This window comes from Schistocerca piceifrons, chromosome 8, assembly GCF_021461385.2.
Source record: "Schistocerca piceifrons isolate TAMUIC-IGC-003096 chromosome 8, iqSchPice1.1, whole genome shotgun sequence".
NCBI lineage: Eukaryota > Metazoa > Arthropoda > Insecta > Orthoptera > Acrididae > Schistocerca > Schistocerca piceifrons.
This window is the reverse complement of record NC_060145.1, coordinates 253659341-253676113: the sequence shown is the minus strand read 5'-3', so window position 1 is coordinate 253676113 and position 16773 is coordinate 253659341. Positions and strand designations below refer to the sequence as shown.

The window sequence follows — 16773 nt, the reverse complement described above, 5'->3', positions numbered from 1 at the left end:
CACACATCCTGTAAATTTTCTTCATTTATTTCTGCCAAACAAAGTTGCAACTTGTCATCTCCACCACAAACCACAAGTCAACAGTTCTCCTATTACTGCTACTGCTTTGACCTAACACTGACCCTCATGTAAAATTCTTACAGTATGTGCAATTTACAGTACTGCTGTATTAATGCATTTCTCTTAATTTACACATGATGATGATGATGTTTGGCTTGTGGGGCACTCAACTTGCACTGTCATCAGCACCCATACAAATTCCCAATCTGTACACAGTCCAATCTAACCATTCCCATGAATGATGATGCAGTGATGAGGACAACACAAACACCCATTCCCCAGGCAGAGAAAATCCCCAACCACGTCGGGAATTGAACCCAGGACCTCGTGATCCAGATGTAGCAATGCTAACCAATAGACCAAGAGCTGCGTACTAATTTACACTGTACTACTATGTGTGCATCTCAGTCTATTACATTACAAGATCAAGTTGACAACAAATGTTACTGTGCTCACCATAGTATATGTAATCATTACAAGCCCTATGAAGAAAAATAAAAGATCTGAAAGCCTGGAATACATCATTACTTTATATGTACCCGTCCATTATACGCTCTGTCATGTTAATGAGTGGTAGTTTTTCCACTTTTTCATTATTTACATTCCATTCAGAATTGCCCTGATCACTGTAAATTCATTTTTATGTTTTGCATTTTTATGTTCCTACTTGATATCATCTGGGTGGGGACCAGAGCCTTGGTAAACTCAAGAAGCAATATCATTCTCACCAAGCTGTTAGTTTCAATGAGTATTTTATTAAGTCCTCATCTACATCTACAGCTATGCTCTGCAAACCACCAAGAGATGCTCAGCAGAGACTATGTCCCATTGTATCAGTTACTAGGGTTTCTTTCTATTCCATTTATTTATGGAGTGCAGGAAGAATGATTGATTGAATGTCTCTGTGTGTGCAGTAATTGTTCTAATCTTATTCTCACAATCCCTATGTGAGTGATACATAGGGGATTATAGTATATTTCTAGAGTCACCATTTACAGCTTATTCTTGAAATTTTGTTAATAGAATTTCTTGGAGTAGTTTACATCTATCTTCAAGAGACTTCCAGTTCATTTTCTTAATTTCCCTGTGACACTCTCCCATGGATTAAACAAACATGCGACCATTCATACTACCCTTCTCTATATGCATTCAATATACCCTGTTAGTCCTATTTAGTACATATCCAATACACTTGAGCAATGTTCTATGGTGGGTCACACAAATGATTCAGCAATGTTCTAGGGTGGGTCACACAAATGATTTGTAAGCAATGTCCTTTGTAGAGTGATTGCTCTTCCCCAATAAACTGAAGTCTGCCACCTCCATTATCCATGACTGAGCCTATGTGTTCATTCCATTTTGTATCCCTACGGAGCGTTACACCCAGGTGTTTGTATGAGATGGCCACATCCAACAGTGACTCATTGATATTATAGTTACAGGACATTATGATTTTTCGTTTTGTGAATTGCACCATTTTACATTTCTGAACATTTAAATCAAACTGCCAATCTCTGCATCATTTTGAAATCCTTCCAAGATCTGCCTGAATATTTAAGCAGCTTCTCTGATGTAATACTTCATCATAGATAACTGCATCCTTTCAAGATCTGGCTGAATATTTATGCAGCTTCTCTGATGTAATACTTCATCATAGATAACTGCATCATCTGCAAAAAGCTTGATGTTACCATTAATATTGTCTGCAAGGTCATTAATACACAGTGTCTGCCAGAAAAACTTATACACACTTTAAGGAATGAAAAGTATTACTTATGTGTTTATTTTACATTTAATAATTGATCACATGTTTTACAACCTTCAATTTAGCACATGGTTAATTTAAATGTTTAAAATGTTCACCAGTGCTGGCTATACACATAAAAGAACAACAAGCAGTCGTAATCTCCTGGCGAAATTCCTCCAGCAAGTGTGGCTTACATCAATGGCCATTATCTTTCACAGTTCCCCGCAAGTAAAAGTCGATCAGTGTTAGATCTGGTGACTGTGAAGGAAACTCAATGGGCCCTCTTTGTCCAATCCAACGCCCCGGAAAACTCGTACAGCTAGGTGGTAGTGTTGGTGGTGCCCCATCCTGTTGGTAGAAGACCTCTTCATCAGCTCCATAAAGCACACATATATCTGGCAAAACTGATGTGTGTAACATTTCCAGGTACACTTCTCTAGTGACAGTAGCATCAAAGAAAAAGGAACCTACTAAGCTCCTAGATGATAGTCCACACCACACTTGAACCCCTGATAGACTGACCACTTTATCCACATAAACATGTGGATTTAGCGGTGCCCAGTACACACTGTTATGCTGATTCACGGTTCCATTAAGTTTAAATTGTGCCTTGTCACTCCACACTACCTTTGCCACAAATTGTTCATAATTGGTTACCATTTGCTCACACCATTCGCAAAATTGCATTCAGTGATGAGGATCATCATCATTAATCGTGTGCAGTAATCATGGAATGTAAACTTTCCACTTTGCAGCTTTCAGAATTCTTCGTACACTTGTACTATTAACCCCCACTTCACGTGCTCATTGCATAGCAGACTTTTGAGGAGAATTAACAAAAATTTCCAAAACGAGAGCCAACGAAGCAGGACTTGTAACTGTACACTGTCTTCCTGATCTTCCTTTGTGAATATCACAAATCATTCCATGCAATTCAAACTTGTCAATGATGCGCTTAATTGTTAGGCGGGTTGGTGGTTTTGTTTCAAACTCCCACCTCCACTGACATTGCACTTCGATGGCATTATCAAACTTGAAAAACCACTTCCCAATAATTTTTGTTGCTCAAATGTCAAGCATGCTCCAGCCATTTTGTTTTCTCAATACTGAGATGCAAGTACTAATATCTGTTGAGCCAAAGACCATTCTACAACACACTCTTAATTGAAATCGAACGACAATATCGATATCTCGATAGAGCCTAACAAAGATTGTATACATTGTTCTGGCAGAGTCTGTACATGAACACCAAGGGACCCAACACACTTCCCTGGGGTACACATTAAGTTACTTCTACATCTGACAATGACTCTCCATCCAAGATAACATGCTGTTTCATCCCTACCAAAATGTCCTCAATCCAGTCACAAATTTCACTTGATACCCTATATGATCGAACTTTTGACAATAAGTGTAGATGTCGTACTGAGTCCAATGTTTATTGGAAATCAAGAAATTCTGCAACTGCCTGATTGCCTTGATCCAAAGCTTTCAGTATGTCATGTGAGAAAAGAAAAGCAAGATGGGTTTCACTTTATCAATGTTTTTGGAAACAATGCTGGCTGGCATTGAAAAGATCATTTGTTCAAAATACCTCATTATGTTTGAGCTCAGAATATGTTCTAAGGTTCCACAAAAAATTGATGTAAAGGATACTGGACAGAAGTTTTATGGATCATTTCTACTACCCTTCTTGTAGATGGGTGTTACCTGTGATTTCTTCCAAAGACTGGCCTCAGGTTTTTAAGGGATGTATGATATATTGTAATAATCAGATGGGCTAACTCAGCCACAAATGCAATATAGAATCTGATAGTGATTTCATCATGTCCTGGTGCTTTGTTCAGTCTGAATGATTTCAGCTGTTTCTCAACACTGCTGACACTAATACTTATTTCATTCATCTTTCCAGTGGCACGAGGATTAAATCTGGGCAATTCTCCTGGGTTTTCCTCTGTAAAGAAACATTTGAAAACCAAGTTAAGCATTTCAGCTTTTGTTGTGTTACCTTCAGTTTCAGCTACTGTCTTATTCACTAAGGACTGCACACTACCTTTGGTGACCCTAACGGCCTTTACATATGACCAGAATTTCATTGGGTTCTGTGAAAGATCATTTGACATTATTCTGCTATGGTAGACACTGAAGGCATTACACATTGCTCTCTTGACAGCCCAAACATGTTTCATTCAGCATCTCTCAATCTATAGCCCTATGCTTTGTTTTACACCTATTATGCAATAATCTCTACTTCTTTAGAAATTTACTTATAGTGACTGTATACCGTGGAGGTTCCCTCCCATTACGGACTGTTCTATTGGGGACATATCTATCCAGTGCGGGGTCAACTATTCTTTTAAACTTGAGCCACAGTTCCTCTACATGCTTTTTCCCTGTGCTGAAAGTTTCAAGTTCCTCATTGATATATTATACTATTGCTTTTTTATCTAGCTTACTGAACATAGAGGGAGACCAAGAGATGAATACACTAAGCAGTTTCAGAAGGATATAGGTTGCAGTAAGTACTGGGAGATGAAGAAGCTTGCACAGGATAGAGTAGCATGGAGAGGTGCATCAAACCAGACTCAGGACTGAAGACCACAACAACAACATACTAAACATATTTATATGCTTGGCTTAGTTGTCCTTCGTACTTTGGTAATCATTGTAGCCACAACTGCATCATGGTCACTGATACCAGTTTCAAAGTGGACATGCTCAAAGAGATCAGGTCTGTTTGTTGCCATTAGATCCAATATGTTTCCATAATGGAGTTCCAAATTTTCTGTTCTAGCTAGGTTTCAGAGAAGGCATTTGAGTGTGTGCTCATTTTCAAGAAGACCTACAAATATATAAAATTATAATACATTTACAGTGAATGGCAGTAAAAAAGACATAAAAGGGTCTACATCCAATTTGGTGTTAGAGACTTTTGACTTCCATGTAGTTATGATGTGAAATTATGTTTTTAGCTGTAAGCGAAAATGGGTGCTTGTTTGAGATTGGCCATAACACTTAATAATGTACTCATTTAAAATAACTGGCTAATGAGAACGATGATGTTCTTTGTATCTTATCTAATTTGTTCTTTGCTTTTGCCTACCTTTATTCTTTCCAGCACCATCTGTATTTAACTCAACTACATTTCTGTTTTCAGTCTCTTCATATCTTCATGCATTTTTTAGCTCTTCCTTCGGAGCTTTTAACTTTTCATATTTGCAGATCTGTTCTTTTGCTGGCATGTCATTTTTCACTTTTCTCTCATCCTGTGTGGTACAGATACATTTTTTCTGTCATTACAGGTTTGGCTCGTTCTGGACAGCTTCCACCAGATGGGTTTATGGCCCCAAAAGCATGGAAAGTTTTGTCAGGATATTACCAGTCACTTCAGAGCAAGTAATGGGTGTTCTGTTGTGCAGAACTGTAGCTGTTGCTTGAAGAAAGAATTAGTGCTTCAATTCTAAATTAAGTACTTGAGCTACAGTATTACTGTGATAGTACAATGCTGGCTGTTTCTGTCAGCTGCAAAAATGTATGACTTAAGGATCTTTTGCATTCAGAAACATTGTGGAAACCACATGTATGTAAATATTGTTAACTGGAGTAGAGCCCTAATATTCCCTTAAAGTCACAAACGTCTTACAATGACTGCACATTATTATTTTTTAATGTTTAATGTAAAAAGAGCATTCCAAACACATGTGTTTCTGCAAGTAAGATATTCACTGTATCTTAAAATGAAAATATGCATTTTACCTTTAACTGTAACATTACCAATTTTAAGTTACTTGGTAAGTATGTTACTTGTCAAGTCTGTATTTCAAAACAAGTTGCATTTAGCTGTAAAGCTCACAGAACAATTGTTATTCATTGAGCGACTTTGGGATGTTGCTGCTGCATTGTTTCATGTACCTGAAAGGATATGAAATACTGAGGTAAGAGAAGATAAGGGCAGGCAATGTATCTGGGACAGATAACCTCAATATCTATGAGTGGTTTGCGCTGATTCTCAGCAGATTATCTTTTCTGTGAAGCATTACAGTATATCTCCACACTGCTGCTGAAGGGAAGAAGGGGGCACATATACTCACCAGATTTTTATTGTACATTCCAAAGAGCTGTATCGTATGATATCTGTTAGTTAAGAAAAATTAACTTTGCACTTCTCAGCTTATATGTCTGTACAATTGCATCTGCCATGAAGGAAGGATGACATCTATATTAACAATGTGAATTATGGTGCTATGTGCTGTTTGTATATTTTATGTAATTTTTAATCCTCCCCACTGCGTGCAATACATGCCATTTCAAATTAAATTATGACTTGTGTTATATTTGTTATTTCAGAATACATGTTATTGTCAAAAATGGTGTAGTGCCTTTTACAAAAATATTATCAATAAAAGAATTTATAGAAATCTGTTAATTTTTTTTTCTAATGTTCTGTTGTTGCAGAGGACATATGTGACCATCAACTTTCAGAGGAAATACATGTGCCTCCTAGTTGAATCCAGTAGACTGTGATAAACATACTGACCTGAATACCACATATAATATTCTAAAGGTGCTGAATTACTTTCAATCATCAAAAGAAATGAACACTTAATCTATCTACCCTGTGTGACAATAAATGATCAAATAGTGTGAAAGGATAAAAAGGAACAGTTGTCATGGAATGAGGGAACGGTAAATTGTGCGTAGAAAGGAGTGTGTTGTATCTGACACTTGAATTCTTGAACTGTCTATGGTACATTTGGCATCATATCATGTAAGTGACAGAGAGAGAGAATTTCATTGCAGCAAGAACAGGGTCAAGAATTTCAGTAGAATGAAAAACCACCCAAAGTTGCAAATTTCACTTTTTTATTTACTTGATGACTATTTTATGGCCGGGACCTATTTTCAAACCATCATAAGAGACAGTCAAAATAGCATTTCCAAAATTACAAATACCACGTTTCAAAAAAAAAAAAAAACACACACGTTTTATGAAGCGCAAGTTAAAGCACATACAGATAACTCGTTGTACTGATTAACAGAAATTTCTGACCTATAATTACTCCAGCATGCTGGAAGTTTATCAAGAATTTCAGTTGTTCTGACATGCTTCTACAACCAAGAAATGAATACATTACCATTGAAAATGCAGTAAGAAAACTCAAACTTAATAGACAATTTTCTAAAGTGCTGTAACGGTGACCTGCATGATAACAATGGTTCAGCTTAACTGTTGTCTCTGCTGTCCTGGTTGGCTATCTATCATAGGTTTTGTTGTAGCCTGAGTGCTCTTAGTTTCCCTGAACCACACTGAATATTCAGAAGTAGTTGCCTACAATAGACTTAAGAACTTTGTAAGGAACAATGTAGTAGTAGCGTTTGCTTCAGTGTTCCTACTTGTGAGTTGATACTGTTGTGTTATTACTTAAAATGTGAGTTTCACAGGGTAGGACTTCCTAGTGTGACTTCCATGTATAGAGTTTATTATAAGTGGATTGTGTGGTATGTCAGTTGACATTATGTCAAAAACAGCAAAATATCCATGTTGCCAGTGAACTCAGAGCAATGATCAGGTAGGAATGCTACAAGACACATGCTATGATTTGGTGTGGGTACTTTACTTCTGGTATTCAATTTACTTAGCTGTAAAATGTAAGGATGTAGAGGCTTGTCTCACTAGGGGTAAGATAGATACTGCCTACAGGAAAATTAAAGAGACCTTTGGAGAGAAGAGAACCACTTGTATGAATATCAAGAGCTCAGATGGCAACCCAGTTCTAAGCAAAGAAGGGAAGGCAGAAAGGTGGAAGGAGTATATAGAGGGTTTATACAAGGGCGATGTACTTGAGGACAATATTATGGAAATGGAAGAGGATGTAGATGAAGATGAAATGGGAGATAAGATACTGCGTGAAGAGTTTGACAGAAAACTGAAAGACCTGAGTCGAAACAAGGCCCCGGGAGTAGACAACATTCCATTAGAACTACTGATGGCCTTGGGAGAGCCAGTCATGACAAAACTCTACCATCTGGTGAGCAAGATGTATGAGACAGGCGAAATACCCACAGACTTCAAGAAGAATATAATAATTCCAATCCCAAAGAAAGCAGGTGTTGACAGATGTGAAAATTACCGAACTATCAGTTTAATAAGTCACAGCTGCAAAATACTAACGCGAATTCTTTACAGACGAATGGAAAAACTGGTAGAAGCGGACCTCGGTGAAGATCAGTTTGGATTCCATAGAAATGTTGGAACACGTGAGGCAATACTAACCTTACGACTTATCTTAGAAGAAAGATTAAGAAAAGGCAAACCTACGTTTCTAGCATTTGTAGACTTAGAGAAAGCTTTTGACAATGTTGACTGGAATACTCTCTTCCAAATTCTAAAGGTGTCAGGGGTAAAGTACAGGGACCAAAAAGCTATTTACAGTTTGTACAGAAACCAGATGGCAGTTATAAGAGTCGACAGGCATGAAAGGGAAGCAGTGGTTGGGAAAGGAGTGAGACAGGGTTGTAGCCTCTCCCCTATGTTATTCAATCTGTATATTGAGCAAGCAGTAAAGGAAACAAAAGAAAAATTCGGAGTACGTATTAAAATTCATGGAGAAGAAGTAAAAACTTTGAGGTTCGCCGATGACATTGTAATTCTGTCAGAGACAGCAAAGGACTTGGAAGAGCAGTTGAACGGAATGGACAGTGTCTTGAAAGGAGGATATAAGATGAACATCAACAAAAGCAAAACGAGGATAATGGAATGTAGTCAAATTAAATCGGGTGATGCTGAGGGGATTAGATTAGGAAATGAGACACTTAAAGTAGTAAAGAAGTTTTGCTATTTAGGGAGTAAAATAACTGATGATGGTCGAAGTAGAGAGGATATAAAATGTAGACTGGCAATGGCATGGAAATCGTTTCTGAAGAAGAGAAATTTGTTAACATCGAGTATAGATTTAAGTGTCAGGAAGTCGTTTCTGAAAGTATTTGTATGGAGTGTAGCCATGTATGGAAGTGAAACATGGACGATAACCAGTTTGGACAAGAAGAGAATAGAAGCTTTCGAAATGTGGTGCTACAGAAGAATGCTGAAGATTAGATGGGTAGATCACATAACTAATGAGGAGGTATTGAATAGGATTGGGGAGAAGAGAAGTTTGTGGCACGAGGTTGGTAGGACATGTTTTGAGGCATCAAGGGATCACAAATTTAGCATTGGAGGGCAGCGTGGAGGGTAAAAATCGTAGAGGGAGACCACGAGATGAATACACTAAGCAGATTCAGAAGGATGTAGGTTGCAGTAGGTACTGGGAGATGAAGAAGCTTGCACAGGATAGAGTAGCATGAAGAGCTGCATCAAACCAGTCTCAGGACTGAAGACCAAAACAACAACAACAGCTGTAAAGAATTTAAAGTTACAGTATGTTACCAGTGATGGCCATGATAAGGAGCCTTCGGGGTTCCCAAAGAATTTGCAGCTACCATGTAAGAACTCATAATTTGTTACTGAGAAGTGTCTGAGTAATTGAGGATAGGGATAGTGTAATAACTTCAAGTTGAACAAATATATTTCAAAGAAGACGCAATACATGAAAGTCACAGATCAAGTAAACAGAGTAAGACATGTGTACACTTTAACAGTCAAATCATAACTGAGTCCAAGTCTAGTGGCCGCTGGCTGGCTGGCTGCTTAGGTGGCACTGCTGCTGCGTGGCTGGCAGACAGCACCGCATGTAGACGACGAGTGTAACTGCGCGGCAGCGCTTTGAAAGATCGGCGAGTCACAACACCTTCCCCCCCCCCCCCCCCTTTGAATTTTTTGCACAGATCTTGATGGAGGTGGCCTGTAGATTGCTAACGTCCATAGGTGTTGTTTGACTGGCCGTAAAGTCTCGAGGAGGAGCCTTCCCGTACGAACGGAAGTGTCCCCGATGATAACGGGTCGAGATGACAGGAGACGTGGGGGTCGAATCTGCGGGGGCCCTGTGCACCAATCTGTCCGTTGCAGCAAGTCCGGTTGTTATAACAGGAGACATGGGCGATGTGTCCGCGTCCGTAAGAGAAGGAGGCGAATAGAGTTGCTCCGACAGATGATGGTCATCTGGTTCCTGCATGGGCATGCCTCCTGGTGGCGTCAGTTCTTGTGCTGGCACCGATATGGTGGTGAGAGGACTGCATTGTGAGTAATGAGAGATTCCAGTATCCCGAGCGTCAGGTAGAGCTGAAGATAGCGTAGCGGCATCCGGAACAGGCGTTGCCAGCACACGAGGCCGAAGCTGGTCAGAATGACGCACTGCAACACCTGTGTCCATCTGAATTTCATACAGGCTTCGGCCATGGTGTCGTAAGATGCGGCCAGGACTCCATTTTGGCCGTCTTCCATATCCCCGTACCCTTACAAGGTCGTTGGCGGTGAACTGGCTAAGCGAAGGCACCCGCGGCCGTGAGGTGGAAGGCCGCAGAAGATGAAATAGCGTGCGGGGCTGTCGGCCATGTAAGAGCTCAGTCAGGCTGTGGTCGCCCATGGGGTTGAAACGGTAAGAAGCCAGAAATTGGAGAAGTGCATCATCAGCAGAAGTCAGGAGTTTCCTCATCTGAGCCTTAAATGTGCGGACCAGTCGTTCAGCCTCACCATTTGACTGTGGATGGAACGGAAGGGCCGTGACATGTATGACACTGTGACGGGCACAAAAATCTGCAAAATCAGAAGAGGCAAATTGTGGACCATTATCAGTAACAAGTGTAGAGGGAAGGCCTTCCAAAGAGAAAATGCGAGCTAGAGCATTGGTGGTTGCCGCGGTGTTAGGTGACATGCAACGGACAATGAAAGGAAAGTTAGAGTAGGCGTCAATAACGAGAAGCCAGTAAGTACCTAAAAAAGGTCCTGCAAAGTCAGCATGAATGCGCTCCCAGGGCTTCTCAGGCGAAGGCCACGGTGACAAAGATGACTCCAGGGTGGTGGCCTGTGACGCACAAGGGCTGCAGACAGCGACCATGTGTGCGATTTCAGAATCGATGCTGGGTCAGTACACATGACAGCACTCCAGAGATTTTGTGCGAGAGACACCCCAGTGCCCTTGGTGAAGGAGGCGCAAGACCGAAGCACGCAAAGACGCAGATACCACAACACACGGCGAAGCATTTTCGGTGGAAAGGAGGATAACACCATCCCTAGCCTTGAGGCGGTAACCCAAAGTATAGTAGTTCCGCAACGGATCAGAAATCTTAGCGGATGGACGATCTGGCCAACCCTTCTGAATACAGCGTACAACCCAGGAGAGGGTAGGGTCAGAACCCGTAGCAGCCGCCAGTTGGTCCCTGGTGATGGGGAACCCATCCACAACCCGCTGCTCGGCAACATCCAAATGGAAACACAAAAGTTCGTCCCTATCGAATGCCAGATCAGGACCCATGGGAAGGCGAGAGACAGTGCATCAGCATTCGCATGTTGAGCCATCGGCCAGAAATGAATCTCATAATTGAAACGAGACAAGTAAAGAGCCCAAGGCTGGAGGCGGTGTGCAGCCTCGTCAGGAAGTGACATTGATGGATGAAACAAGGAAACAAGTGGTTTGTGATCCATAACAAGATGAAATTTGGATCCATAGAGAAAAACACCAAACTTATGAAGAGCATAAATAATGGCCAAAGCTTCTTTTCAATTTGAGAATACTTTTGTTGGGCATCCGTGAGCGTTTCGGAGGCATAAGCAACGGGTTGTTCAGAACCGTCAGAAAAACGGTGCGCAAGGACTGCACTGACCCCGTATTGAGAGGCGCCTGTGGCAAGAACAAAATGTTGGCCAGGTCAATAAGTAGCCAGGCACGGGGCCTGTTTAAGCATAGTCTTCAATTTCTGGAAAGCTGCATCGCATGATGTGGACCAGCGAAAAGGCGCGTTTTTATGCAACAGGCGATGCAACGGCTGAGCCACCGAAGCAGCAGACAGTAAAAATTTGTGATAGTATGCTATTTTCCCCAAGAAGGCCTGCAGTCCCTTAACAGGTGTAGGGCGAGGAAGGGCATCGATCGCAGCATCAGTTTGCCGAAGCGGACAAATACCATCCCGAGAGAGTTGAAATGAAAAAGTGTGCAGAGATTTTGAAGATGTTCGTCAGTGGTAGAGCCAGTGACAACAATGTCGTCCTGGTAATTTATACATCTAGGGACAGTGAGCAATAATTGTTCCAAGAATCGCTGAAAGAGAGCAGGGGCACTGGCAACCCCGAATGGTAATCGTTGGTATTGATAGAAGCCAAAAGGCGTGTTAAGGACCAGCAACTGCCGGGAAGCAGCGTCGAGAGGAAGTTGATGATAAGCTTCTGACAGGTCAAGTTTAGAAAAATACTGGCCTCCAGCAAGTTTAGTGAACAATTCTTCAGGTCGAGGCATAGGGTAGGTGTCGATAAGGCATTGAGCATTTACGGTAGCTTTGAAATCACCACAGAGACGAATATCACCATTTGGCTTAGCAACGACAACAGCAGGAGAGGACCACTCACTGGAAGTGACAGGAAGCAAGACCCCTGAAGCACTGAGACGATCCAGCTCCCGTTTGACCTGATTACGAAGGGCTACAGGAATGGCCCGAGCCCGAAAAAACTTTGGCCGAGCAGTGGGTTTGAGCGTGATATGAGCTCCAAAGTTGTTTGCACGGCCTAACCCAGGAGAAAAAAGGGACGAAAATGTTGTTGACAAGGAATCCAATTGAGCATAAGGAATAGCATCAGAGACGATATACACAGAGTCATCTACGGAGAACCCAAAAACGCGAAAGGCATCGAAACCAAAAAGATTCTCTGCATTACTATGGTCTGCCACAAATATGGGAACAGTGCGAACGACAGATTTGTAAGATACCTCAGCATCAAATTGTCCCAAGAGAGAAATCTGTTTATTGTAAGTCCGTAATTGCCTAGTGACAGGTGGCAGGATTGGAGAACCCAACTGAAGATATGTCTGAGAATTGATGATAGTGGCAGCACAACCAGTATCCACCTGCATACGAACATCTTGACCAAGTATTTGGACAGAGAGGAATAATTTCGCTGTAAGGGAAGAAGTACAATTGGAAGAAGTACAATTGACAGACAACACAGAATCAGAATCAGCGTCATGTTCAAGAACATCATGTAAGCGGTCGGATTTGCAAACGGATGACACATGACCCTTTTTTTTTGCATTGGTGACACACGGTCCAACGTTGTAGACAATCTTCTCGCGAATTTCCTAAAACACCGCAGACATGAAGGAAGTTGCCGTGGGTTTTGCTGCAGTTTTTTTTTAGAGGTTTGTTTACGGTTAGGCCGAGGCTGCGTTTGGGAGCGTACTGCGGCCATATTGGTTGGCGGGGACACGCCACACGCTTCGTCAACATCGCACAGAGGTTGTATTTCCCCGACGTCACCCCATGCCTCTATTTGCGCTCCAGCAGTATGAGAAATTTCAAAAGACTGAGCGATGGAGAGGACTTCACCTAGAGTCGGATTTGCCAACTGAAGGGCACGTTGCCTAACTTCTTTGTCGGGCGCCGATCGGATAATAGCATCCCGGTAATTGGCGTAGGATTCTTTGTGAACTTCCGTAACAAATTGACACTTTCTACTGAGGCCGTGAAGTTCAGCAGCCCAAGTGCGATAGGATTGATTCGGTTGTTTTTGACAACGATAAAAGGCAACACGAGAGGCTACCACATGCATTTGCTTTTGAAAATAGACGGACAGAAGTGAGCACATTTCAGCAAAGGACAGAGACGCAGGGTCTTTCAAAGGAGCCACTTGCGACAACAACCGATACATTTGAGGTGAAATCCATGAAAGGAACAGAGACTTACATGTTTGTTCACCCGCGACATGAAATGCCAAGAAGTGCTGTCGAAGACGTTTTTCATAATCAGACCAGTCTTCCGCCATCTTGTCGTAAGGAGGAAAAGTAGGTAGAGACAACGAAGAGAGACGCCCCGCATTTGATGCCGCAATGAAATCACGAATTGCATTTGTGAGAAGCGTTTGCTGTTCTATGACACCTTGCAATAGTTGCTCTAAAGTAGCCATGGAAACATGTGGGTCAACGATGGAAAAGAAAAATCACTACCTCATCGCCAATTGTAATAACTTCAAGTTGAACAAATATATTTCAAGGAAGACGCAATACATGAAAGTCACAGATCAAGTAAACAGAGTAAGACATGTGTACACTTTAACAGTCAAATCATAACTGAGTCCAAGAGAGGACACGCGTAGCTGCGCAATGGCACTTTGAAAGATCAGCAAGTCACAACAGATAGAACTGCTAAACCAGCACATTTTGTAGCTTTTTTGGGTACATCCACCAGCTCTGATTATTTGGTACAGCATTCTCCAGTAATAATTGTAGTTCAGAGCCACAATTTAGATAATTGTTCTGAATAGAGAGAGTCTTAAAAAAATTTTCACATTCTTTGAGTGTTGAGAGTATTAATAAAAAAGACAGTAAGACAGAAACATATTTGAAGCTAAAGGCCATGTTTGGTCTATGCACACAGTATTCCCTCAATGCATCACACTAAATACCTCTTTCAATATCTAGCTTTGCAAGTGAATTCTGAATGTTAGTCAAGATAATGAATATTTTACTTATCTGACAATTTGAGCCAATGCAACTGTTTCAGAGTTAACAATGCTGTGTCCAGTATCTAAAAGATAAATTATGGATGTATTCTTTTTTGGAAGATCTGCTACAAATGAACAGTACTATATCAAATTATGGAAAATTTTGTGTCGAATCTCCACCGACTATACCCTGATGTAGATTGTGGGAAAGGACGAGTGGTTGAAGAGATGTGACAATAAAAAAGTATTTAATATCTGCACAAGTATTCAGCAGTTTATGTTCAGGTATTCTAAAAGTTGCTGTGTGCATCATAGGGCTGTGGAAATTGTATTCCCTGTCTGCATTACCTCTGAAATCTATGGAATTTGTTGCTATATTTTACAGCATAGCAATTGTGTGTTGCTGCTGATAGCAATGATTCAGTAACAGTAATGGTTTTGTCATAAAACACATGTCATTTTTAACTGTGTTCTACTTATTAATGTGCCAAAGGCATTAGTTACAATTTAGAACACTCAGGAAAGGCCTGTTTCGAACTCTTTGTATATAATGATACTTTGAAGTGTAGCAAGTTAAAACTGAGCAAGATCTTTGCTCAGATGACCAAGGATATGCCAAGGTAGTTACAGTACTGTGTGTTTATGGCAGAAAAAAATCTAGGCCAACAATATAGAGTTAAAAGTAGGAGTAAGGAGAACTTTTGGAGGTAATGGAAGTTGGCTTACTTGGAGCTCACTCAGTATGTTAATTGTTGCCTTTAGACAAGGAATTGCAGCATATGGTGGATGTTAAGGTGCCTTCTGGGTTTTATCATTACAAGCAAATTCTCAAATTAGAATAGCAAAAGACATTAGCTAACATCCCAGTAACTGCTCAGAAAATTGCTCTAGATATCATCAAGAACCCCAGCCTAGCTAGCAACAGGGGCCTAATGGAAGTATTAAGGATGGTTCAAAAACGCAGTGCTGCAGGCGTTCTTCATGCAGTGAGTCCAACTGTCATTAATTACTGGAATGTTGATGCTGTCACCAGATTAAGAAAAGAACCAGGTGGACACTCCACATTAACTGCAACAGCAAATCATATCCAGTACTACACCGAAGCCATTGGAAGATGACCCAGATGAAATAGTGTTCACTATGCAGTGTGTTTACTGGCCCATATAAGGATGTCCACAATGAAAGTCTCAATTTCAAAACACTGAAGAAAGAGAAGAACTGCTCAGAATAACATCAAATTTGAACAGTATATCATTGATGAAGGGGAAACATCACAGGGGGTGGGAAATGACCAATAGATGGTGCTGTAAGCATCAGAATATGCACACCAACAGACAAGCAGCATATGGCTGTTCCTCAATTTGCTTCTGAGTGCTGGTAAAGCTATTTCACAAGAACAGTGACTGTGCGCCAGTAACCCTGCAGAACTGCCAGACATTCAAAAGTATGAAAAATGACTTTGGTCCAATACCTGCTAAGGGTGTGGAGAAAATGATTAAAAAATTTGAAAACACAGGTCCTTTTGAAGTGCACTGTGGTAGGGGAAGGAAAACAGTTGCTCTACTGTATGTTGAAGATGTGGCAACAGCATTGTAGGAGGGGTCAAGTAACCTACATGTGTGCAAACATCCAGTGCAAAGGGAATCACCCAAACATTGGACATGCCTGTGAGCATGGAGCATAAAAACCTACCAGACATCCCGCGTTGCTATCCACACAAAAGCCCCAATATTCCAGAACTGCTTACTGCCAATATGCCAGCAAGACAAACATTCACCCTGGAATTTCTAGCTTGCATGGAGGTGGACAATGACTGGCCAAGGACAATTCTGTGGAGAGACGAAGTCCATTTCTATCTCCAAGGACATGTCAGTATGAAGAATTGCAGAATATAGGCAATGGAAAATCCACAGGCACATCAACTGGCACCATTTAATTTGACAAAGGTGACTATAGGGTGTGGGTTGATGGCATCATTTATTGAAGGGCTGTATTTTTTCAAGGAGATGAGTTCTGCAGGTCCTGTTACCTATGCCATCACTGGTAAACACTATGAGAGTCTTTTGCACACCATCATCATTCCAACCCTTTAACAGTATGGGTGTGTGGATAGAATCATTTTTATGCAAGATGGTGCTCTTCCACACATTACACAGCCAGTGCAGCAGCAGCTGCAGCGCCATTTTAAAAATTGCTAGAATTATCAGCCATCATTTCCCTGCAGCCTGGCCATCTAGATCAGCTGATCTTAACCTGTGTGATTTCTGGTTGTGGGGTTATCTAAAAGATGTTTTCATTGCTCCAGTTATGAATGTAACTGAATTGTAGGCACACAATGCACAACACATTCTGAAGATGATCCCTGAACACTCTGATCTGT

The 16773-nt window shown here is 41.1% G+C and overlaps 1 protein-coding gene across 6 annotated transcripts in view; it reads left to right on the top strand.

The window, feature by feature from the left end:
* LOC124711301 (bifunctional 3'-phosphoadenosine 5'-phosphosulfate synthase) overlaps positions 1-6179 on the top strand; it is a 342281-nt gene extending 336102 nt beyond the window's left edge. For 4 of the 6 annotated variants that reach the window (XM_047241309.1, XM_047241307.1, XM_047241308.1 and 1 more), the window contains one exon: positions 5110-6178. In XM_047241309.1, coding sequence (XP_047097265.1) covers positions 5110-5207 — 98 coding nt within the window. In that variant the 3' untranslated portion in view covers positions 5208-6178. Of the gene's footprint in view, positions 1-5109 lie in introns of all 6 variants that reach the window. The other 2 variants (XM_047241305.1, XM_047241306.1) reach the window with 1 other exon arrangement.
* The last annotated feature ends 10594 nt before the right edge of the window (positions 6180-16773 follow it).